Source organism: Cottoperca gobio, chromosome 1 (assembly GCF_900634415.1).
Source record: "Cottoperca gobio chromosome 1, fCotGob3.1, whole genome shotgun sequence".
NCBI classification, from domain to species: domain Eukaryota; kingdom Metazoa; phylum Chordata; class Actinopteri; order Perciformes; family Bovichtidae; genus Cottoperca; species Cottoperca gobio.
In genome coordinates, this window is record NC_041355.1 from 18,402,239 (window position 1) to 18,428,093 (window position 25,855).

Sequence of the window (25,855 nt, forward strand, 5' to 3'; positions counted from 1 at the left end):
ATGTTATCTCCTCTGCACTGGAGTTGACACATAATTTAGTCCATCGACCAAAATATTATCTCCAACTTTCTTCATATCGATTAATCGTTTTAATCATTGTCATTTCATTGCAAAATACACTCTACATCTACTCTACCCTTATATATATATATATATATATATATATATAGATAGATTAGTAAAACTACAGCCTCCAAAATGTCCACAAAGAATCAACACTTCTCAAAAACGTTGCAATCTTCATGAAGGTATCGGATTTATAGCTCGGCTATTTTGTTAGAATTCATTACTTTTAGCTGAATGTGCAAAACAAATTGCCAACTGACTATAAGTTCTAAACTCTATCATTTGGCCTGTGTGACAATTCACCATGCTTCTCCTCTAGTGGTGTCCTTATTTTCCTCGTTGCTGCCTCTCGTAATGAGCAGAAAATAATGCATGGAATACCATCACTTGGGAAAAGACCTGCCACAGAATATTTCCATACAGCAGACCTGTGCTTGAGTGCCGGAAAAGGCTACCTAGATAAAATTGAACCTATAAATGTTGCAGGATCCATGTATGAAAGGTGGCTTTCTCTCTTCCTATTCTCTTTCTCTCTCTCATATTCATAACCTCCAAAGTGTTTACAAACAGCTCCTAGGCCTACTGTCCGTCAGTCTCTTATTCCCAGACTATTAAGCTGTTGACAGTTTGCTTAATCGTCCCGCAGTTTGACTTCAGGGGCATCGGAGAGGGGTCAGCGGAGTCCGTCTCCGAGGTGTGGAATAAAAGTGGCCCACGCGTGCACGCTGTTCCGTGCTCCGTGGCGTGCCTTCATGTCATGAGTTTTTCTCGTTTTAACAGGAGAGAGGAGGGGTGCATTGGCAGGGGAGAGGAGTGAGGGGGGGGGGGCCACAAACACAAAGGGTAAAATTGTCCAGCTCGGGATCAACCAGAGCAAGTAGCTAGTCAGAGTTAGCAGGCTTGCTGGCTGGTCTATGTCCAGCCTGTGTATGTTCACACTCACACATACAGATAGAGAGAGACGTAGCAGCAGCAGAGCCCGCTATGGCCAAAGGAGTCTCAGGCAGACAGCATGATAGATGGCTTTGTTAAAGGGTCCCAGGGTGTCCCCTGAACTTGAAGCACTCTGTTTATCTTGAATAGGAGAAGCCCAGTGTCGGGGGGGGGGGGGGGGGGGCAGTGAGGAGGAGGAGGAGGAGGAGGAGAGGGAGAAAGGGAATGATATAGCTTTCAGGGAGAAAGGGAGTGAAGGAGGAGGGAGAGTGAGGGCCTGTATCTGGGCAGGCCTGGCTGGGGGTTGGGGAGGTTAAGGGGGGGTCGTGAGCAGGCTGGAGAGACAGAGAGGAGGGAGAGAGGGGGGATGGGGCAGCTCTCCTAGTAGCTGTCCATTAACAGATGAACTTGGCAATGGTCCAGGCCTCAAAGGTCTTGGGAGACAGACACACACACAAACACATGCACACTTCCCTGGTACCTGCTGACTGTGGATGGAATGCCACCATGGTTCTTTTTTGTCCGGAGGCGAAAGAGGACACGTCTCTGGTTCACCTATGTCAGAACCAGTTCAGACCGGTTAGCCAGCCAGGCCGGAGGAGGCAGACGGACAGGCCTTGTCGCCCGGCCCTCCTCTCTCTCTCTCTCTCTCTCTCTCTCTCCAGCTCTCCTCCTCTCGTCCTCCTCCTGTTTTCCATGCTTTAGAGTAGGAAACAGAGAGAACCTCTAACCTGAGGGCACAGGACAATGCAGAGGAGAGAAAAAAGAAGCGAGGGAGCGTGGGAACAAAGTGAGAGACGAAAGGATCTGCTCGTAAACAGGGTGGGAAGAGGAGGGGAAAGTGTTTGGTTGTTGTTGGTGCTCTCCTCTTGATGGGGCAACATGAGCTTAACGCCGCTGCTGCTATTGTGTACTGAAAACATTATAGCAAACAGGAGAGTGGTGAAAACTGAGGGTGGGGGGGAATTTGATAGGGAAGATGTACATAATAGGCCGTTGTGTCGTGTGGGCGAGAAAACCTTCTATTTGTGTCAGCGTTACATGCGTGAATATGCCTGTGGATCCATGTATCATATATGTACACATGTGGCAGGAAATCGTGTCTGTGAATGTGTTTGTGTCTGTATACGCTATAAAATATGGACGCGGATCCTCTCCTAATTACGACTCGGATGTGTCCCTTGTGTTTTGAGAGCAGGCTGTTCGCCATTCCACTTCAAATGCTTTCAGCTCACACACAAACCCTGCCTCAAGATGGCAGATCAGAAAGCTCTGTCACATCATGAACATCTAAGGACTACCAGGAAACCAAGAGTTTATCTCTGCAAGACTGTAGAAATTCTTAATTTGAGACTCCGTTCAGGCTATAGCTATCATTTGTCTATCATCTTGATTAAATTGTCCCTGTGATTGATTTGAACGTTTACAGTTTTGGACATGTGGTTACAATATCAAGTAAAAGGGAGAAAATGTGATCACGACTAAAGCAGAAGTAAACATGAACTGCTGAGGTAAGTAGATTGATTTGTTAGAAAGTGTGAAAGTTGTATGAAGGATTGTGTGCAAGGCTATGATGAGGTTTATGTAAGAAAAGGAGTGGATTACGTGTCGGCTTTCCAGCCAGCCTCACAGGTGTCTTACTCTTTTTCTGTCTTTCTCTCCCTCACTATGTCTTTTCTCTCCTCGCTCAGGGCCTTGTGGTATTTCATTATGACAAATGGACACTAGACAAAAGAGCCACAGAGAAGTTGATTTATCTTGTATCAAATGTCTTCGTATGATTAATTTCCTAAAATTCTTTGAGGTTTGATATACATTTATGAATGCAAACGTGTGATGAATGTATAAACTAGGGCTGAGCGTCAAGAAAGGTGTCAAATATCAAAAGTTGGCATCGAATGCTTGCTCGGATTTCTAGGCTTGTTCACTTATTCTTTGATCAGACATCTCCTGATCTAGATCAGGGAACTTAAAGCAAAGTTATCTGTTTAATATTGATGCATTGAACATCAAGTAGAAACTTTTTTTCCCCAAGTTGTATTACTGTTGGCACCAGTGTCGCAAAAACAACCAGATCACTTTCCGTTTTCCTTTGGAACCTAGCAACTACCAACAACGCAGGACACTCTGCATTTTGTTTAACCGCAGTTACTTTTCACACCGCCATTTACTGGAGATACGACCTGCAAAGGACTTACATTGATACTCTTAGGTCACTGTTGATAGCTATCAAGGAAATCAAAAGCGCTATCCTCTTCCTGTTTTGGTTGCGCAATGCTTGACGTACTTCCTTTGTGCCGTAAATGGAGCCTTCATTTTCCCGTTGAGATCGTAGCCGGATTATGAAAGCGAGGCTTATAGCGAACCAATCTAAACGCAGGTGGTGTCATATTTGTTGACTGGGTGCGCCGCTGTGTTAAAGAAAAGTTATCTATTGCCACTTAAGTGTTAATATTCCTCAAGGTTTTACTAAAAAAAACCTTGTTTTGGTATCCTACCGAAACACTGGTGCATCATGGTTAATGTCTCAGAGAGCCTCCTACCCACATGTGACGTTGATTTAAAGAACAGTTGTGATGCATCTTGTGTCCTCTTGATTGAACGAGTTTTTATGTATAAATTCATCACATGCATGCTGCGGGGCAAAACATGGATAATGCATGTTTGCGTGTCTGTGTGTGCATGTGTTTGTGTGTGTCTCTGTGTAAATGCATGCAATCCCATTTGCATGTATTTCACACATGCTCACATTAATTTGTTATTTATAAAGAAGGTTCTTCTTTTCATCTTCCCCTTTTTCTGTGCTCTTTTCTTCCAGCCCTGCAGCTCTTGCTCTATTTCTGAGAAACACGATTTTCTTTTCCAAAACTCTTGCGTGGCCACTTTGGTGCCGAAGCCAACTAAATATCTCGCTTCTGTGTGTGTGTGTGTGATGATGGCTGTTTTTATAATGCCCCCCTGCAAATTTGCATATGTATATGTGCAGATTGTATGAGGAGAGCTCTCACACTTGGAGCAGTTGGATGGGAAGGGCGATGGGGGCCGTTGCAAGGGTTGTGTGTATGTGTGTGTGTGATTGTGTGTGTGAGTGTGTGTGAGTGTGTGTGTTAAAGGGGGGTCGTATTGGCGCTTTCACCCCCCCCCCAGACAAAGCCGGTCACTACTCCCAGATGGTAGTCTGCTCTCTTCGGCCATGTGTCTGGTGTGTATGTGTATGTGTGTGTGTGTGTGTGTGTGTGTCTGTGTGTGTGTGTGTGTGTGTGTGTGTGTGCGTGTGTATGTGTATGTGTGTGTGTTTTTATAGACAGAGACAGATACAAAGAGAGAGTGAGTGAGAAATTTGCAAGCGAGACTTTGTGTGCATGAGGTGCAGACACAGGATGCTGATGGTGGGACACAGAGAGTGTGTGTGTGTGTGTGTGTGTGTGTATGTGTGTGTGTGTGTGTGCGTGTATGTGTGTGTGTGTGTGTGTGTGTGTGTATGTGTGTCGGCATATATGTGAAGAGTGTGAGACTTAATGGCCTTACACAGCTCGATGTAGCATCCTTTGCATGCTGTGGCTAAAAGCAACCCTGTGTTGTCTGCTATGTTATCTGTGCCTTGTTCAAAATGCATTAGAATACATAATGCAAGATAGACAAAAGAAAGAAGAAGGTGTGCATTGAGAGATGGACTGATAGAGAGACAAGATGAAAAGGTAGGTAGGAGAAGAACAGAGGTAAGGATTCTTTGTCTTTGTGGTGATGACCCAGAGTGGTCCATGGAGGTCAGGCTAACGGGGTCAGCATTAAAGAGCACGCGTCCAGATTATGTTTACATCAACTGTCTGCTGGAGGGTGAGACAATGAATTAGTTGTTTATTGTGGAGAACATGACATCAAGTGGACTTGATTGATTTTCAGAAAGTTGTATTGCAGATAAAATGTGAAGAACAACAAAAAAGAAGCACAAATGACCCCCTATTACATGGACTGAAAGCTTCAACAATTAGTCGACTAATTGATAAGTTGACGGACAGAAAAATAATTTCAATTGATAAGAAATCTTTCATGCAAAAATTTGCCGAAAATCCAAGACTACATCCCCTTGGACATACTGTATATTCCTTATAGGCCAATACAGCAGCCATTCATTCGTTAGTTACAGCCCTAAAGTAGAGCAGACAATACCTTTTTGTCTACAATTACATCTGTTGTGTCTGTCAGATGTCAGGTGAATAGTCTTCATCTATGGAAGTAGCTCTAAGAGCGTACAGGTCCCGATATTCAATATGAAATCCCACCAAGGGTTCTGTCTAAATCCTGGTGTGTCCCCCTGGGGCCGTATGTTAAAACAGGCCTGCAGACTGCAGAAGGGGCCTATCTATCGCTTGGACAGACTCCAGCCTCTCTGACCTTGATGTTTGTTTTCCTTGTATCCCCAGACATAAACATGGCTCTTGCATCCAGATACATAGACAGACAAGAAGTTATCCGCATTGATGTCTTGCATCTGGCTACTCTGTGAACGCCAGACGGATGTATTGGGTTTTTAAAATGTGTGTGTGCATTAGTCATGTGAACCTAAATAGTGTGGGATTTTTTCAGCGTGCATTTATTTACCACCACACCTCCTCCTCCTCCTCCTCCTCCTCCTCCTCCTCCTCATAAGTCTGTCTCTTTCATTAAGATGAGCCCTTTTCCTTTTTCTTGACCAGGTAGTATTTTGTTATCAGACAAGAAACCAGACTCCCCTATGACAACCCTTTACCCCATAGTTCAAAGTGCCAAGATAATCGTTCTCTATTTATACCTTTATTGAGGCAAGCCCTTCTCTGCCAGCGAGCGGTCTGGCAGGGAGTGCTTTCCATGCTGGACATGCCCTGTTCTCCCCAGGCTCTGGTACTGCTGTGGTCTGCCAAATCGCAGGGCCAGATTGCCTGTAATAGGCCTGCCTTTTCCCTCTCATCATCTGTCAGCACTCTGGATCCAACTGCAGGGTCCAAAGAGGACTACCACTCTCCAATTAAAAAGGTTAATTTGCCCTCACCCATCTCTTTCACCCCCCTCCCCCACCCCTCCTATACAGCTTGCTATGTCTTCATTAGTACTCATTTGTGCTTTCTGTGTTGCTTTTCCTTTGACATTTTCATTCTTTCTTCTATTAGTTGCCTTTTGTAAACACTCACGTACATGGAGAAGATAAGGGCAAATGTCCATTTGTATATTTCTTTCCTGAGCCAGCATGTTTATTAAATTGTTCTCAATCTCTGTGCAATTAAAGTTAAAATTAGCTAAATTTATTTGCACGCTACGGCCTGTTTAATTTGACTTTGAACTTCGGACTCTTTATACTAACCAGCCTCAGTAGAGGAAACGGGATATTAAAGAAACTAACTTATTTGCTTTCTTTCTGAGAGCTCGTGGAGATGATCAATACCACTCTAATGTCTGCACTTTTATTATGACGCTGTAGCCAGCTAGCTTAGCTTAGCATAATAACTCAAAGTGGGGGAGACTCATCACTATGAGGTTGCCTGACAACCAGCAGAAACTCTGCTAACTGTTTCCCTCGATTTCAGCCTTCATGTTAAGCTAAGCTAATTGGCTGCTGGCTCTGGCGTTACTGCATAGATACGAGTGAGAGTGGTATCAATCTTTTCCTCTAACTCTTCGCAAGAAAGCGATTGAATCCCTCTTAGCCTCGGAGTAAGTAGTGCTTTTAGTATAACCTGAGGTGTAGTACTAATAACATGTTGTAAAACTCAGAGCTCCCAAAACCTCTCAAAGCGTTCCCTCTTCGCAAAGAACTCGTGTGCTCAACAAGTAGCAAAATGAAAAGAATTGTGTTAATTTGACAGTGAAGAGAAAAACCTGCCTTTCTTGCTGGAGTAGAAGATGACAGCTTTTCCTATTAATATGGTATCCATACTTCATTGTCATTATCCTCACACACTGGTGTCAGTCTCTTAAGCCTAAGCCAAACCCGAGAGGATGAGCAGTATGCAAGTGAGTCCGGCTCCTGTGGGATAAAGAGTCAGAAGCTTACTTTCTTCATCTGTGATCTGCCCCATTCAGACTGAGAGAGCAGGGATCTGGTTTGGACAGACACCTCACCTCCCCCCCTCGCTATCTCTGCTGGGTGCTTTGACCAACTGGCTCTTCTCTGTTCCATCTTCCTCCCCCATCCTCCCTAGTTCTTCTTACCTTTGCCATCTTATTATCTGTGAGGTCAAAGAAAGGGGCCCCTTGCATCTCCTCCTCTTCCACTTCAACTTGCCTTAAGCTACAGCAGTGGCAAAATAGACCATTTTCTTCCACCACCTCCTCTCCCTTCTTCCGCTCAGTTTATCTGAATGAAATGTATGTACACATATGTGGACATGTCACTTTGTGAACCCAAAGCCCAGGAAGGAAGCTGCCCTACCTGCTTCCTGTACCTCTGCTTTCTGTCAGTTACCACCGCTGTCAAAACTCCATCCCTGCGTCAAGCTAACGCTGCCAACACAATGTTGTGGGGCCTTTTTGGTGTTTACTTTGGATATCTGGGTATTTAGGAGCAGGATATTGACTAGGCAGTTGATATATAGCATTTGTCTTAAAAGGATAATGCTGGCATGTCTCCTTGTTGGCTCATTTTGTTTGAGGCTTGTTTAATTATGGTTTGGATCCTATTAGACTTTGGGTAACTTTATAGACTTAGACTTTTGGCGAAAGTCATTTGGCGTCCAGAGTTGGGGTAAACACATTGCTCTTACAAAGCACATTTGAACATCATACAGTAACACGAATGAGCAAAAGAGTGAGAGAGTGTTGCAAAAATGGATTTTGATTTTTAATATAGATATATTTGAAATTAGAATTAAATTGTATAAGGATTGGATTTTATATCATTACACACTGTATGTGTCAAATACTAAGAGTGTGGGCAACTGCAATACAAATTAGCACAAAAATATAGGCTTACTCATACAATTAGTTTTATCTTAATAAATCAGTTGTTGCAGCTGCGTCGTCATCTGCTGTTTAGTATAGTGGCATAATAAATGAAATTGGGGGTCACTTTTGCTAGTTTTAGCGATTAACATAAGCTAATGACTTGGAAGGATGAACAGGAGGTGGAGATAAATAGGGAAGAGAAGGAGGGAAGAAGGGGGACGTTGTCTGTCTCCCTCACCCGCCATTAAGGGCCTGCCCCTGGACTGGTAGAGCGGGCCAGTTTCCCATGCACCGGCGGCACAGGCAAGCCCTCTTTGGTTACACAAAATGTCTGCCTGTATGGCCACGGACAGAGATATTATTAGTGTTATTTTGCCTCAGTTATCTGAGAGCATGGTGCTTTTAGGCCCCCTTGTTTGAGTGGCGTACAGACAGACACTTGAGTTTCTGCAGCAGATTAAATGAAATTTTAGCAGCTTTTTCTTGGGGCCAGGCCATAAAACCACACAAAGGAAGCAGCTGCCACTAATGTAATCTAGAATGGGGTGCTGCAGTGTAAAGCTGTCCACCACTCTTTTGTTTTTCCCTTCTTCTCCTCTCCACAGCTTTTTACGCCGTTCTTGACACCCTTCAACTACACCCCTTCCTCTTCAGATAATATCCTCGTTCTTTCACTGCCCTTAATTCCTCTTTTCATCAGCTACCTCTCTGTGCACTGCAAAGGTGATGAAACCGGACGAGAGCAATAAAGGCCATGTGTTTTAAGAGCAAACATATCTTTTTATGTCTTTATATATCTATACGGCCGTGTCAAAGGTACATTAGATAGCTGTCGGGATCTCTGTAAAGTGTTCTCTTCCAGGGATCGTCTGTAGGCCTACAGCATATCAGCTGGACATGTATGGAATGAGCATATAGGATCTTTACAGTTTGACCTTGCGCAAGCCAACAAAGTTCATTTTCTCAGAACGCAACACAAGCGGTCCGCCGGGGCCGATGCCCCCATGACCTTAGCGTCAGTCACAGGTTGTCAGCCCCTCTCAAAATGACAGGGTGGATCTTGAGAACCTGAGTTCATGTTGGCAGCAAGTGGAGTTACTTTCCTCTCAGGGCTGTCATTGTGTAAGTGACAGGAGAGAGAGCAAGAAAAAGTAGGGAAGGAGAGAAAGAGAAACTGCGGGTGTGCACAAGAATTCCCCATAATGAAAGCCGTTTGTTAATTACATTTTCTAATCATTTTGAGTTGACATTTGCATCAGCGCAGCAAAAATCTTGCACATCAGTGACGCCTTACATTGAGACTCCACTGTTGCCTTCTGTAAATGAAGTTTTATAGTCTGTAAGAGAAGCAATGGCACAAACATCTGGGCCATAAATCTCAGGTGGTGCTGCAGAGCGCAGCCGGAGAAACAAGCTCTACCCATCCCCTGATCAGCCATTAATCCAAATTTCCACACTTCCACGCTGACTTATTTATATATGGTTGGTTAGCTGGTAAGCTTTCCAGGAGTGTAGGCATTGCATTGGTAAGTGCTGCTGTACAATTTAATGTATATGACAATAAAATACAGTACAGTTCAACACATTGCTTTAGCAAGATTTCTGACCCCTTTGTGTGGCTACATGATATGGTCTAGTGAGTGTAAATGTGTGCGTTGTTGCATCGTGCCTGTGTATTGGCTGTGTGGAAGTGTGTCTTGTCACTGCATGTTGTGGAATGTCTGAGTTCATGGACCCTTTCTGTGCAGAAACAATGGCTTGAAGGTGGATTCAGCCTGCCATTCAACGAGTCAGCCAGTCAGTCAGTCAGTCTTTACTTATGTGTGTCCTGTCCTGCAGCTGTCTGTGAATAAATCCTTCTGTCACCAAAGGCACACAGGCATCTTTCACATATCCTGTTCATCAACTCATTCCGAGGTCTAAAAGCTCATTTTACCGTTTCTCTAAGACATGTATGTCTAGAGGGAGGGAAAAGGAATTTATTGTTTTTGCTGATGGCTCCTTGACTCTTTACTTTTGTACCTGTTACTGTCTTCCCCCCTTCTCCGTCTTAAGTCTTTAGCTCTCTGTCTCTTATTAGCTCTGACTGTCTTATTATTTTTCTTTGCTTCTTATAAACAATCCTCATAAAAAACAAGATCATTTTGTTGTGGTGCAGCAACACACATGCATACTTGCACCCTTACACAGCAACACCACACACGTTTACTTAAACCTTAAACCTAATAGAAATAGCTCTTGCCCCCCTTTGCCACCCTCCTTTTCTGCTCCTCTGCTCCGCCCTCCCTCTTTCCCTCCCCAGGGTAGGTCGCTATAGCCCCCCTTATAAACATAGTGATCTATAGGAGCCCTAGACCCAGACAGATTTTTGGCATGGCTGTGCAGGTAGCATTCCAGCACGGTTTGAGATCTTAGGGCCCTAGCCTCGTTAAATGCCTGATTTATGCTCTACAGCTGGGCACAAAGGAACCTACAGGTTGGCTACCTTAATTAATATCACGCTTGCTACCACTTGGACCTATGCATGTTGCTGAAACACCTCTAGGGAAAATGAGCGGAAGGGTCCACATGCTGTATTTTTAACAGGCCAGGGACGGCGTGGGCGTTTAGAAGATGTAACTGAAAAGACACAGTTAGCTGTCAAATGATTCTTACAGTGCCACGAAGTTAAACATATCACTGATATAAATGCAGATTTTGCATTTGTAAAGATTTGCAAGCCTTCTGTTGAAAAACAGAGGAATACAGCTCTGGGTGGTAACTTTCTGGGTCCTATTGTCCACCAGTTTACCCGCCTCTATTGCTTCGCTATGGCGTCTGATCAGACCACATGTCTTCAATTAGTAGACAGGAATCTGGTACGGGGGAGCCTCAGAGATGAAGAATTGTGTGGAGCGTGGTCTGCCATCGCCAAGCATATGGCCCATCCATCTTACAAACTGTTATTGATGGTAAACGTTATATGTAGGTATTGACTGGCTGCATCCACCTCGTTCTAACCCCACAGTCTTTTCTCTGGTGTGTACAGAACAGTCTTGTGTTATTGGGAAATAATATTGTGCCCTGTCATGTGCAATCCAACATTGACCTGTTTGATTTGGCAACCATTTGTTTGGGGCACTTGTCCAAAACATAGTGTCATAAAGGTGTGGCCCTGGTTGATATCAAGCCTCTAGGATAGTCCTACCAGTTTTAGTGTCAACTCCTAGAGTAGAATAGCACTGGAAGAAACATTTGTAGGTCACGTTGGATATCTGACCACTTCCTCGCTCTGCCACGTCTCTTCCTGCATCTGTCAGAATGTCTTGAAGGGGCTAAATTAGGGCTGAACTGGAGGCCATTTTGCAATTTTAATCAGGATTTGGAAAGCTTCTGGGTTGACAAGTGGCCCAGCACTGTTTTCTCCTCGATGAATTAGTAATGGAACAGGGAATGTAGGGTTGGATGAATGGATGGTGGGTTGGGACATTGAGGTCTCACTGTTCGTGCCTGTGTCCTTATTACAGAATCTAGGAACTTTGTGTTTTAGACCTTACTTGTTATGACATTGCAGTGAATTTAACTTATGATACTGTACCATCAAATACACTGAACTTGTGATACAATCCGTTTTCATCCAAGTCCAGACTCCAGTCCTGCGGTCACCACATGTACAAGCATATCTCTCTCGACTTTCCACTTGGATTTGCGAGCTACATCTGACCTTGAGATACCCCTCGATCTAAAGAGTCCGGCTATTGATGCTTCCTTAACCACTCGACCACCGTGTGCACAGTCACACACAGCAGATGGGACGCGTGTTAAACCCTCAGCCTCCACAGCTCCGGGCCACGGGACACTCCAACACACTGGCCCTCTTGTTTTTAAAGTGCCATGTCCTTCCACAATGCCTTGAGGCTCGTATGCATAACGAACTGCTATGGTTGGCCCAAGCTCACATGCCCTGGTCCTCTCACCCTGAGGTGGTAGGGCAGGGTGAAAAATAACTGGATGTTTAAAACAGCCCTTGTTCACTAGTGTCTAAATGATGGCCCATGCTTTAGAGCTTCTGGGGCTTCTGGGAGCGAGTTTATGAACAAACAAGCGAGGTCAACATTAGTAGTAACTTTGTGTTTCCTACCAGTACTTCCACTTGAGCACCAGGTCATGAAAATGTGCTATTTTACTGGTGATCCAGGTGCAAACCCTCTCCACCCACAGAGATTAAGATAATGATGAGTATCTTTCCTTGTTTTTCCCCCTCTCTTTTTCTTTTCTATGTGTCTCACTTTCTCTGGACATATTATTTACAGTGACGGACCACCTCAGGCAAAGGTAGGAGGAGGGGGAAAAAAAAGACTTGTACACACAAGCCAGATGGATTTTGAGATCTGCCCGGCACTAAATGTGTGGGTGGAAAAGATTAAAGGTGTATCGTGGCACAGGTGTTAAAGTATTGTGCCTTTCAGCTTCGTAAAAGAAAGATTTAAAGAAACTATTTGCGTGTGAGTATTTCAGAAGTGAAAGGAGAGGGTGAGAGAGAAACTGTGTTTATGTGTGTCGGGGGGTCGGTGTGTATGAATGTGTATGTGTGTGTGATTGTGAAAGACACTTTAACCTCTCTCAGTGCTGTCATCAGAGCGTGTTAAGGAAATAGAGTCGATGGAAGTGATGGGAGTAACCAGGGAGCATGCAGGCTGCATGAGGGACGGAGAGCGAGAGGGAATGACTCTATCCTCCAGACAGGCTGAAGTGTTTACCCAGTCCAGACAGACTGTGTGTGTGTGTGTGTGTGTGTGTGTGTGTGTGTGTGTGTGTGTGTGTGTGTGTGTGTGTGTGTGTGTGTGTGTGTGTGTGTGTGTGTCTGTGTGTCCAAACTTTCATGCATCTAGAAATACTCTGACTGCAGGTCTGTGCCTGTAGATCAGTTGAAGTCACTGCCCCCTCTTCCTCTTCAACTTTTCTTTCTTTCTATCTGTCTCTCTCTCTATCTGTCTCTCTCTCTCTCTCTCTCTCTCTCTCTCTCTCTCTCTCTCTCTCTCTCTCTCTCTCTCTCTCTCTCTCTCTCTATCTATCTATCTTGCTCACTCTCATTCAACACAGTCAGCTCACGAGTGCCTCCTAACTGACATTTTGGTTAATCCTCTACCTCATTGTTTAACTCTTTAACATATTATTTATGGCAATGTATTTGCCCCCTCGCTTTGATTTTCCTCTACTTTTTGTTTCATCCCTACTTTTGAACACATATTTTTTTGTGAATGACAATGTAATTGTATTATGCTATACTTTTTACCTGCCTTCTAGTAATGTCACATTTAGTAAGTCAACTAAATATGGGGTTAAACACACAGCGGGTGGACAAAATAACAGAGACACCAACTTTATATGGGCTTGAAAGCACAGCCATTCCTTCCTTTAAGAAGATCTTTGCTTTTTGTAGAAGTGTCAAGCAGGTGGTGAATGACAGTTTCTCAGCTAGGAAAGCCTCTTGTTTTTTAGAGGATGTGAAAGTCTGCATCGCGCCATCGCCAAATAGTTAAATCGTGTTTAGAATAAGTGAGAGGGTGGGCGTTCCTGCTTAAGTGGCTCTAAGCAAGATAGTTCATTCATACTTGATCCAAGGGTGATATAACCTAAAGGAAGTACATAATATAACGATCAATTTTCGTTCTTCAGTATTCTCTAAATGTGGATCCGGTGGACTATTATAAAGCAGTCTTTGTTGTTTTTGCTATTTAAACCAGGTCATTGTGTGTGCCTGTAAAAACAATGACAGCCCTGATATATTAGTCTCATGAAGCTGACAGTTCTTGTTGTAACATATACAATTGTACTTTATTTTAAACATTGTATCAGTATTATATATATAAAAAATGCTGATTCTGGTCTGTGGTCTGTTTTGACTTCTTAACTTTGTGGGATTCAGTGATTGTCCTGAAGTGTCTGACAGTTGGACAGCTTTGATTTGACTCTCTATTGCCAGTGCAGTTTGCTTTGACATACAGTATGTTGTAGTTGTTTGTTTTTTGTGACAATATAACTGCGACTGACATGTTGGCTTCTTCATGATTTCTGTTAGTGCCTCAAGTTGCTCATAATATTCACCAGTAAAGCTGTTGATTATCAGAGCTTTATAGTAATGTGACTGTAATGTCTTCAGTTCAAATTGTTCATAGTCCTTCTCCCTACGGTATTTGTGCTATTCTGTCCAGCTCCCTGCATGTCTGTAAAGAATGAAAAGGGGGGAAAGCGGAAGAGGTCAGATACAGGGCCCTGTATGCTCCGGTGAAGCCAAATCGCGTCCCAGCAAATGGTATGCAGGCTCATAACGCGCTCCACTCGTCCAATAGCCGGAGACGAAACAGTTTTGACAGTGTCGAATGCCCTGCCCCGGGGGCCTTATCATCCTCCGCTGCTTGCCTGCCTCCCTCCCCTGTTTCTCCTCTCCTGATGCTATCTATCTGGAGATTTATGCAGAAATGTGCAGCAAGTCGACCTCTCTGGTCCTCCTCCATCCTTTCTGCAGGGACGCCAGCCTGTCATAAGCTGAGCTATGCAGAGATAGTGAAGCTCAGGCTGCTGGCCTCATGTCTTACGGAGGCTTTCTTGTCTGTACACTTCAAACAGAGATGATGCTTGTAAGGAAAGACAGCGGAGGTTCTCATCTGAATGTTGCCGGCTGTATTTTGAAAGCAAAGAAGGCAAAAATGTCTGCTCTATTGTATTCTGTTTTTTTATGTAGAGCTGTCGATCGACAACTTATCGATTAAAGAAAAATAACAACTATCTTGATAATTGAATAGTCATTAAAGTAGTTTTTCATGCAAAAGTGGCAGAAAAGGTTGTTTGGAGATTTCCTGCTTTTCTCTGTTTTATATCATATTACACTGAATACTGTATATTTGAGGTTTGGACTGACAAAACAAGACATAACGTCACCTTAGACTTTGAGAAACTGGGATGGGCATTTTTCACCAACCGATTAATCAAGAAAATAGTCAACAGAAAATAATCATTAGCTGCAGCCCTAGTTTTATTCTGTTATATTCTTCATTAGCCAATTTTTCTCTATCCCCCTCCCCTTAAGCTGCATTTTATAGAGACATATCTTTTCTTTGACAGAACACTTTTCACATTTCCCCTCTGAAGTGCTCTGAGACTCCTCGCCCATCTGGGATATTGCCCGAGTCCAAAAATACTCCTGCTTGATTAAGTCTTCTTATGTACCTGGATATGTGTGCTTAAACTGACACTTGGCAGTTTGCAGTTTCTTTGATTCTACTCCTTTATTTAATACCTACTCCGTTGAGCGTTGGCTTTTTGTTGACGACGGTTTGATCCTGTGAAGCGGATCCCAACTCAATAAATAATCTCTGCGGATGCTTACATAAGCGATGGTCCATTTAATTAGACTGGTTAAGCTTAGAAGCCCAGAGGTCTTTTCACTGTACCATTAGAGCTAGGATGAGAAACAACAGCGTGCGGCCTCCCACCGTCGCTGGTAGGCAGAATTCAAATAATGATCTGCATCAGAGACACGGCTGGCCCCAGCTATTATAAGGTCTGCCGGACCGAGCCGCACCCAAGCACGAAGCTGTCCAGCTGGGCTTAGTCGGAACGGATGGATAGATGGAGGGATAGAGAGACGGACGAATGGACGGACGGATGGATGGGTGGATGGTCAGTTCAAATGCAGTTCAACCGAGAAAAGATGAAAGGGAGTAGGGTTACGCAGGGAAACAGACAGCGCAGAGCGATGCTAATTTTGAAATGATTGCAGCAAGTGTGTTACATACTAATATCCACACACACATGAGTGCATGCAGACATGGACACAGTCATGTGATCGTACTCACTAACAATGAGCATGCATACCCATTAAAGACTCACACACATGCAACATTTCCCCAGCTCACACACACACACACACACATTTGTCTATTGTGTATGGTGCATGGTGTATGGTGTATTCATCGGCCCCTGTGTGGGTGCCATCTGTCCAGAATGGTTCTTTTAGTGGCTCAGAGAGACGCCTCAGTTCCACTGTTGCTCTTATCAACTTTCAGGAGAAGGACAAGGGGAAAGGAAAGGTAAGAAGTGTGAAAGTCTGATTGTAGACAAGGCCACAGCCAGCAGATTACTTTATACTGGGCACAGACCCTCAAAGACCACCATGCATCTTTATCTGGAGATCCCCCCCCCCCCCAACCTTGCTTGTTCATGCCAGCTAGGCTTTTCTTGTCCTAGTCTTCCTCTTTCTTTCCCTGTATTTTGCTCTCTTAGCTATCCATTCTTTATTTTTCTTACTGCCTCTTTCTTCGTCTATGTGTGTAGTGGTTAGGGTCAGCTTCTCCGCAATTGTGTAATGTGTGACTCCAACACCAGCCAGAGTTGTAGCCAGGCCCTCCGGTCCACATCAGACTTGTAAAAAGGTTGGGGATTTAGGCCTGTTCTATTCCCTGGCTGGCTTTCTGTTTAGTAAACCGTATTTCCTGCATCCGGCTTTGTCTCAAGAACAAGTGTTGGTCAAACAAGCCTTTTGTCTGTGGCCAGTGGCTGAGCGCACCACAACGAGTCTGGCCCGGGACAAAGAAGTGAGTGTATGAGCCGTGCTGTGGCAGGGAAACATAGACAAACAGAGAGAGGTAGAGAAGTAAGGAGGAAGGTCAAGGCCAGCCAGCTGCTCTATCAGGTATTTCTACAGATACAAACAGATGCAGAGACTGATATAACATCCACCAAATGCAGTGAAATAAAGCTGCTCTCACACTCTAAAGCCCCTGACGAGTGATTTTAGTTCACTAGTTTAACAATTATTTTCCACTCAGACCTTCAAATCAGGTGAAAGTCATGTACAACAGACTGAATTAAGAAAATGCAGGACACTAAAGAAGAGCTCTAATGGGGGCCTTCTTGGAGCCTCCACTAATTCCCTACCTTCTTCCTCAACCTGTCTTCTCCTGCTTCCCCCTTCACCCCTGTCCAATCCCTGACTGTGAATACCCTAATGACATAAACACAGTAGTAATCACATTAACGCCAGTTACGGCTCAGGCACTCTTAAGAGGCACTGTATTGACAATCCTCCATCTTCCCAAGGCACTCACTCCAACACCTATAAACACTTATGAATATTGGCAAAGACCCGCTATTAGCATAATCACTTTTCAGGTGTGTGTGAGTGCTCCCAAGCCCCAGGCGACTGATAGCTTTGGGAAATGGCGGTTGAAATGCTGTGTCCCTCGTGTCTCCCGTCACTGTGCCTTCCCCTTCCTCCTCCTTTTGGAAGGGCCTTCGAGCTAATCCTGTTAGCTCGTTCCTCCATTAGCTAAATGACCAATATCAGTGAGAGCTGCGTGGTCACACCAGGCAGGACAACCTGAGTCCACTTTCAGGCTTGGTCAAGGACAAAAGAAAAGAAAATGGAGGTCAAGGCAAAGTCTGCTAGCTTTTTGGATGTATGGCTGAAAAGTTTGAGGGAGTCAGGACATATATGGATAGTGGGTTTGATTTAGGATTGGTCCATTTGTTAAAATTCCATCAGCCTAATAGCCGAGTGTGAATCACTTCATTCAAACTCAACGGAAACAACACGACTTAAACGGCAAAAAGAAAAAATACAAACGCTGATTCACCAATCACCAATGGCCTTCATATTTGTCCAAACACCCAACCCTAGTTTGATTGAGAGATGAAGGGAGGAAGAGACAGTTGATGACCATGCCTTGTTTACCTGCCAACACTGGGTCATGGTTGTCTTGGTGTCTGTTGTTTTGTTTGTTTGTGTCTTGGCTGATAGTATAAATGGGGGAAGGGGGTGTTAGGATTCCTCTGTGTGTGTGTGTGTGTGTGTGTGTGTGTGTGTGTGTGTGTGTGTGTGTGTGTGTGTGTGTGGTGATTGAGAGAATCTATGTGAGACTGGGTTTGGGGGGTTGGGTGACTAACAATAAAGCAATCTGCATGAGCAAAGTGTACATGATGCCTCAGCCTCCTGGACTGCTTGTGTGTATAGCTTTGTCTGGTCAACACTGCTGTCTGGGACGGCGGTGTGAATATGATGTCAGCGGCTACAAGCGACCAGATCTGCTGTTTACGGCACAATAATTTCCCCCCTGCCCTTGCGTCAGTCAGCCTTGTGCTTTTTGCATGAGCTCTGGATCATATTCTCTTCCTGATAGCAGTGCACAGTGTCCATAGACACCATTATAGCCTCCAACTGCTTTGTGTTGCAATGTGCTGAAATGGCTTTGAAGGAGTTGTTAAACCCCCTTTCTCTTCCTTTGGCTGTTCTACGTCTCTCCTCTGTGCTCTGCCTTTTTTAGTTCTTTATATTTCTCTTTTTCGCGATTATCGTTCTTCCACTTTTTCTGCTCCTGATCCTCCTGCCCTCTCTCACTTTTCCTATATGCTTTCTGCCTTCTCTCCCCCAAAGTCCCCTTTTTCAGCCCCTGCCATGAAATGGCAGCTAAGGGGTTGTCAGTGTGGTTTCTCCTCTCTGCTGATCCTATTTCAAAGGGACCTGGAGATCCAGCATTAGCCCCAGCTCTCCTGCTCTCCAGCCCTAACTCTCCACAGACTTAGAGTTAATGGAAGGAGAGAAGCAGACGGAGAGAGTGAGAGGGAGCTCTCCTTTATTCCATTAGAGGATAGACTCGTTTATAAGATCATCCTTCCTTTCTCGCACAGTTCTCTGCACTTCTTACGAGCAAAAAACAACAACCTTCAAGGCCGTCAAACGCCTTGTCAGAATGTCTTTTCTCCTTTTGAATAACTGTCCTTCGATCGCTTTGAGGACAGCTATCAAGGACAGTTGTAGGTTTATTTAGATATCTGCCTTTGTTGTGAATCTGGGCATGCTTTGGTCTGGCTTGTTGATGCCCATCAATGTGTCCACTGCCTGGATGGGAATAACAATTATTGTCGCTGCTTGTGGCATGATCACGGTTTGTCAAATGGCCATAGATGGACTTGTGATTGCATAGAACAAGACATGCTGTTTTTGAGACATAAGAAAATGAATTGACGACCGACTTTGAAGTGCTGTGTTTTGGCTCTTGTGTCCTTCAGAAATGTGGTGGGTTGTCATTAGGACTGTCCCCTTCACGCCACACTTCTCTCCCTACTTTGCTCCCTTCCTTTTTTCCCTGCCTCCTTCCTTCACTTCCACGATCCCTCAGTGCTTTATTTCCTCTGACGGACGCGGCTGTGTCTCGGAGGAGAAGGCGACATTCTAGCCAACCCCCTCCCCCAAATCTATCTCCCTCTCTCGTCCTTCACAATAACACAAACATTAATCTATTTTTCTCCTCATGCATATGCACTCTCTGCTCACACATTAAGACAGGGTTGAGGAAGTGTGCATAGGCTGCAAATCAAAGCAAAGTGAACAGGCAAGGCCAGATTATTGCAGCCGTTTTACGAGTGATATGGGGCTTTCTATTTAAAGCCATAAAAACACACACATAATCAGGAAACATACATATAGCCAAAGCCAATGTAATGGGCACATTTTATTTGTGCTTATGAGAGAGGGAGAAAAAACGTGTATGGGCAAATGGCTTTTTTATGATGGAAAAATTCCATAGTGGGTCAAAGCCCCTTGCAGGTGGCAGCAATTAACTGTAATTTTTGCAGATTGTAATGATCCATAATTTACCAGTATACCCCCCTTCCAACTATTTTCAGTCAAGAGAAAAAGGTTTGCTTGGAGGTTTGATTGGCTGCACATTTTATGCTGTGTTCTGGTCTTTAAGTGAGATTGTTCGGAGGGAGCCACGGTGGCCGTGGACACACGTGATAGAAAGGAGAACCACAAAACACTCCGATCTGCTCCGTCTATCGGTCATCCACAACATGTTTCTTTTCTCTCTGCGGTCGTCTTCTCTTTCCCCCCTTCGCCCCTTTTTCAAACCTTTGTTTCTCAGACATAGCAGGCTTAAAACTTGCAAGACTGTCCAGCCACCATTTTAGGGATCGTTCATAGTCATAAATACACACACACACACACAGACACACACACACACACACAGACACACACACACACACACACACACACACACACACACACACACGGCCTATCTGCATCTCTGCCTTGTTCTCCATCTCTAGCACAGTATGGCCATGGTTTTGGGTTCAGTGTCTGCAAATGACTTCAGAAAAATGCCCTCCAGTAAGAAAAGAAAAAAGAGAAAAAGGATAAGAAAGCCCAAAGATGAAAGAGGGACCACATTTGCAAGTGGCGGATGCTTCTTATTTTGCATATCTCTCACTTCTGCTTTCCCCTTCTTCTCCTTTTCTATTCACCTGAGAGGATTTAAATAAATCCATAAAGCATGAAATATCAGAAATAGAAAAGTAATGCATGAAATGCATTTTCATAGGAGCCTCCCCACCCACACACAAACACTCAAACACAATTCCCCCTTCGCTTCATCTCTCTGTGAATGTGTTTTTTGTGATAAACGCTGGTACAATTTATTAACATGTGACCTCTTATTTGTATTCAGCATTAATATGCAGCATCAGATACATGTCCCACTTTAGCCTTGCTAATTCTGTAAACATGGCATTGGAGGGGAGATGAGTGTGTTTAACGAGATTAGGCGTGCATTGTCAGGCAAATCTCCGGTCAGTGTGCAAGTGCTATTCAAAGTCTATTATTGTTGGAAATATTCCTATGCCTTCTCAACTGTGTAAATTGTGTATTTGCTGCCTGAGATATCTTTCATTATTGTTTTATTCATTCACTTGAAGTCAATGCTGGTTTGAATGTTTTTTTTTATATATATATATATATATATATATATATATATATATATAGTTGAGGATCTCTGATATTGTTGTCTGTTTAAAATGTATTGTGCAGTGTGTTAAGATTCAGTCATGCTGAATGATCACAAAATTAAATTCAATGAAAAATTATTGAATTTTTCATTGAATTTAGCCATTGACATTTGACAAGATGTTTTAAATATTTTGTAAAGCTTCTATCTAATGACAGTAATTTTTGTAGAAATAATTGGTAATATAAATAGTTTTATTTTGAAGATGTAGAAGACAACGTTTTTGATGATCTTATTGGACATTTTGTTATATTTTAAAACCCTGACTTTCATCGTTAAAGCGTGAATCATGAATCTTTTTGAATGATTCTACAATTATGGTGCAATATTACTCTGTTCATCAGTAAGTCCGTTTTATCATTTTAACAGGCTAATTTAAAACGTTGTTTCTCTCTCTGTGTCCATATTTTTGTCAGATAAAGATGAGCCCAGCAGCTACACCTGCACCTCCTGCAAGCAGCCCTTCACCAGTGCCTGGTTCCTGCTCCAGCATGCCCAGAACACCCACGGCTTCCGCATATATCTTGAGAGCGAACCTTGCAGCCCCATCACCCCCCGCGTGGCTGCAGCTCCTGGGATGGGGGGGGACTGTGCCTCCTCCCAGCCTCCCCTCCATGCTGTTCACTTGGCTGATGGCAGTCCTTACAGCCTCCTGAGGATGCCGGGCTCTGGCTCTGGCCGGGAGTCGGCGTCCACACCTCGCGAGGGCCGTTACCCCCGAACCCCACCGCTGTTCAGCCCGCCGCCACGCCACCACCTCAGCCCCGATGACCTGGCCCTTGCAACCCACCATCCTAACGCCTTTGACAGGGTGATGAGGCTCAACTCAGTGCCATTAGAAGCCCCTCCAATGGACTTCTCGAGACGTCTACGTGAGCTGGCTGGGAATGCCAACGGGGCTTCCCCTCCTCTGTCCCCTAACAGGCCCAGCCCTATGCAACGGCTGCTGCAGCCATTCCAGCCAGGTTCAAAGGCTCCATTTTCAGCAACGCCTCCCCTTTCCACCTCTCAGTCACCTTCTGGCTCACGCTCCACCCCCAATCCCATCTCCAACACGGCCCAACCAGGCACACCTCTCAAGGCAAAGTCTTGCGAGTTCTGTGGGAAGACCTTCAAGTTCCAGAGCAACCTAATTGTCCACCGGCGTAGCCACACGGGCGAAAAGCCATTCAAATGTCACCTCTGTAACCACGCCTGCACCCAGGCCAGCAAACTGAAACGACACATGAAGACGCACTGTCAGAGCAAGTCTTCGGCTCTCAATGCCAAGTCAGAAGACGGCCTCTCGACTGCGAGTTCTCCCGAACCTGGCACCAGTGATCTGATGGGGAGCGCCACCGATGCTCTCAAGTCAGTGGTGGCCAAGTTCAAGAGTGAGAGCAATGGTCTGAGGCGTGAAAATGGCGAAGAAGAGGAGGAGGAGGAGGAGGAAGAGGAGGAAGAAGAGGAGGAAGAAGAGGAAGAGGAAGAAGAGGAAGAAGAAGAGGAGGAGGGAGAGGAGGAGGAAATTGAGTCTAAACCTGGAGTCGAAGAAGAAGATGGAAGGAATGACTATCGTTTCAGCCTGCGGCTAGAAGGGGCTCGCCACCACCAGAACAGTGACGCCCTGCACCCACACCGCCGGAGATTGTCCCGGGAACCCGGCGACGAAGATTCAGCCCTAAAGTCAGACCGAGCAGATGATGGAACCATCACTACCATCAATGGCCTGGGCCCTATATCGACTGACAGCCTGTCCAGGAAGATGCTGAGTGGAAGGGTCAGCCCTGGCTCCCTCAGTCCCCTGACCAAGCGCATTAAGGTGGAGAAGGACCTTGATCCCCCCACGCCCACTATCCCAAACACAGAGAACGTGTACTCCCAGTGGCTAGCCGGCTACGCTGCCTCACGACAACTCAAGGACCCATTCATCAACTTCACAGGTGGGGACTCCAGACAATCGCCATTCGCCTCCTCATCTGAGCACTCGTCGGAAAACGGCAGTCTGCGCTTCTCCACTCCGCCCGGCGAGCTTGACGGGGAGCGGGCAGCTTCGGGACGCAGCGGCACCGGCAGCGGGGCCAGCACTCCCCACGGCAGCAGTGGGAATTGCAGGCCGAGCTCCAAGGATGGCCGCCGCAGTGACACCTGCGAGTACTGCGGCAAGGTGTTCAAGAACTGCAGCAACTTGACAGTGCACCGACGCAGCCACACTGGAGAGCGGCCCTACAAGTGTGAGCTGTGCAGCTATGCGTGTGCCCAGAGCTCAAAGCTCACCCGCCACATGAAGACCCACGGACAGATGGGCAAGGACGTGTACAAATGTGAAATCTGCCACATGCCTTTCAGTGTATACAGCACTCTGGAGAAACACATGAAGAAGTGGCACAGCGACCGCCCTCTGTCTAATGACATTAAGACTGAGTAGGCAAAGAGCAGCATGCTGGCAGCTCTCTCTCAGCTCCCCTGGCTAACAAGCGACCCTAGCTAACTAGCCAATAAGTGAGGGGAAAGGACAACAGGGTTAGACACTAGTACACGGTACAGCTCTGTTATCATCCCCGACTGGAAAACGCTGAATGCATGATCCATCATTTGGGGCAATACTATTGCATCAAACGCAAAACTTTTTGAGCCTTTCTATTGTGCAATAATTTACACGTTTTGTATTTTTTGTAACTGGACAGCATGCTCGGTGTGTTTTGGCTACTTAGAGAGAAAATTATCCTCGGCTGGTGGGTTTGGTTCTACATGTGTTGCTGTTGATACTTTTGATTTCTTCAACATAAAAAAAAAGTTAGTTATGAGAACCCATGCTGCATACAGTACAATACATACTGTTTTACATATCATGTACAGTTTTGTGTTCTAACATAGTGGACAGTGTCATATTATCAAAACATCAAGACAAGCAGGGTCACACTTAAAACTGATCTTTGTGAAAGATTTTCCATGCAAGATCGAGATAAGATATATATATGTATATATATATATATATATATATATACACACATATATATATATATATATATATATATATATATATATGTATATATATATATATATATATATATATATATATATATATATATATATAGAAATTAGGCTGCCTATGATATGCTAGGCACGAGCGCCGTTAAATATTTCTTTGACAAACAGCAGTGAAATTAACAATACTGGTGTGAAATGACAACAAAGAGTGCCTTGGATATTTTACCTGCATTAGTTAATCCTCCTTTTTGCTATAAGCTCGGAGTTTCAGCTATAGAAGATTACAGGACATTTTTGTGCACATATGGAATACGCAGGTCCTTGCATCAAGCACCTGCACAACCCTGTCGTCTTGTGACTTGGCAGAGCATAAGGAACCAGCTGAAAAAAAACGTGAAAAAAAAAGAAGAAAAAAAAAAGATTATGTGTACCTCTGGTAAATCATTTATCTGCCTGACTCATGTATATTGTTATTCTCCAGATTATGATTCTGTTTACTGGCATGTTACATGCTAAAAAAGGAGTAGGTGTGTAGGGTTTTGGGTTAGGTGTTTATGTTTTCCGGTACATGTGTACCATACTGAGAGGGTAGTCTGACGAGTTGTTTTAACCAACGTAAAGCTCTTAATTTTCCAGAGTGTTTATTTTCTTTGAAAATTAAAAGTTTGCAGGTTTTTTTTGTAAGTAGCACAGAGTTATGTTTCTTCAGTGTCAGCAAGGCAGCAGTGTAGCCAGCAGCCACTGTGGAGACCACAGAGTTAGTTGTACGAAGCCAGACAGATTTTGGGTGAGGGAGGGTGGGGGTTTGGGTGGGTGTTGGAGGGTAAGGGTAGCGGGGTGGGTGAGTGGGTTGACCAGGTGTCTCTACAATTCAAATGTTTATGTCCTTATAGCGCTTATTCTCTTTACTGCATTAGATCTTAGAAACCCTTAAGTAATCTGAAACATGTTTTTTATTAACTCATTGGAAAAGATCTTAAAAGGAAGTCCAAATCTAAAGTCAAGAATCAGAATTTAGTAAAAAAAAAAAAAAGACCCCTTCCACACAAGTTTTTAAGAGTCAAATTTTCACATTTTGTGTTCTTTTCAGTTAATATGATCTAGACCTCATTGTGGTAGTATTTTTTTTTTATCCCCATCACCTGTCATTGTTCATGATATAGCACTTGTCACTCTGCCTTGGATTCTGTATCTGTCTCTCTAATCGGAGGTACAGTCGGTTGAGTATAAAACAAGGACCAGATTTCAGATCTGGGACTACCTACGTGCACTGTTCAATTTTCCCAGTTTACAGTCGGACTCTCAAGGGAAAACTTGCTCTTATGCTGACAGATTAGCGTGGTGTCATTGCTTTGCATTAAAAAAAAAACAGAAAAAGTTGAACTAGAAACTGTTGCCAGCCATGTCTCCTCCCGAGAACTAAACATCAGTTTGGCTCTTGAGGGGTATCAATGCAGGAACCGCCATAGAAATATCCTGCTTCATACCATAAATATGAAATATACTGCTCAGTACAGAAAGGTAAAAAATCTACAAATTTGATATAAAAGAATAAGTAAATCGTGTTGTTGAGTTTTTAAAGTAACACTTCGATATCTTTAGGGAAGAACCTTATTTAAATTTTGTTTAATTGTTTTCTCTTTTCTGTCTTGGTGACATCCGAGACTCGATCACTATGTAATGAATTGTAATGAACATGTCTCTCATCTTTTTTGCCTTTACTATACACAAGTCTTCAGGTTGAACAAAAATTTGCATTGGGGAGAGATTTATGATATATAAATATATAGAGAACTTAAAACACATAGGAAAATGCACACTCATGTAAGTTCCTATGTTCAAAACACATTTATGGTCTACTTTTTTCCTGTATTTAGAATGGTATTTGAAATTAATGTTCACTTAGCATAGTATTTATGTTGGAGCCTGTATTTTTAACTGTTTTGCCTGTACTCTTTAAAGGTTTCAATGTACCCTTTTTTTTCTGTAGTGAAAAAAATCCCAACAAGCTGCCACCGTATATTTTCTTAATTTGGCAGGATAATATAGTGTGAATAATTTGTATGCTTGAAAATAAGTATGTTTTTGAAAAATAAAATGTTGTGGAGTTCCCCAAGGGTGAGAGGTCATGTAATGGCCTTTTC

At 44.0% G+C, this 25,855-nt stretch overlaps 1 protein-coding gene across 1 annotated transcript in view; it reads left to right on the top strand.

Annotated features, from left to right (window-relative positions):
* Nucleotides 1-23,666, top strand: part of LOC115007759 (B-cell lymphoma/leukemia 11A-like) — a 35,436-nt gene extending 11,770 nt beyond the window's left edge. The window contains exon 3 of the mRNA XM_029430726.1: nt 21,158-23,666. Coding sequence (XP_029286586.1) covers nt 21,158-23,148 — 1,991 coding nt within the window. The 3' untranslated portion in view covers nt 23,149-23,666. The remainder of the gene's footprint in view (nt 1-21,157) is intronic.
* Nucleotides 23,667-25,855: the final 2,189 nt, after the last annotated feature.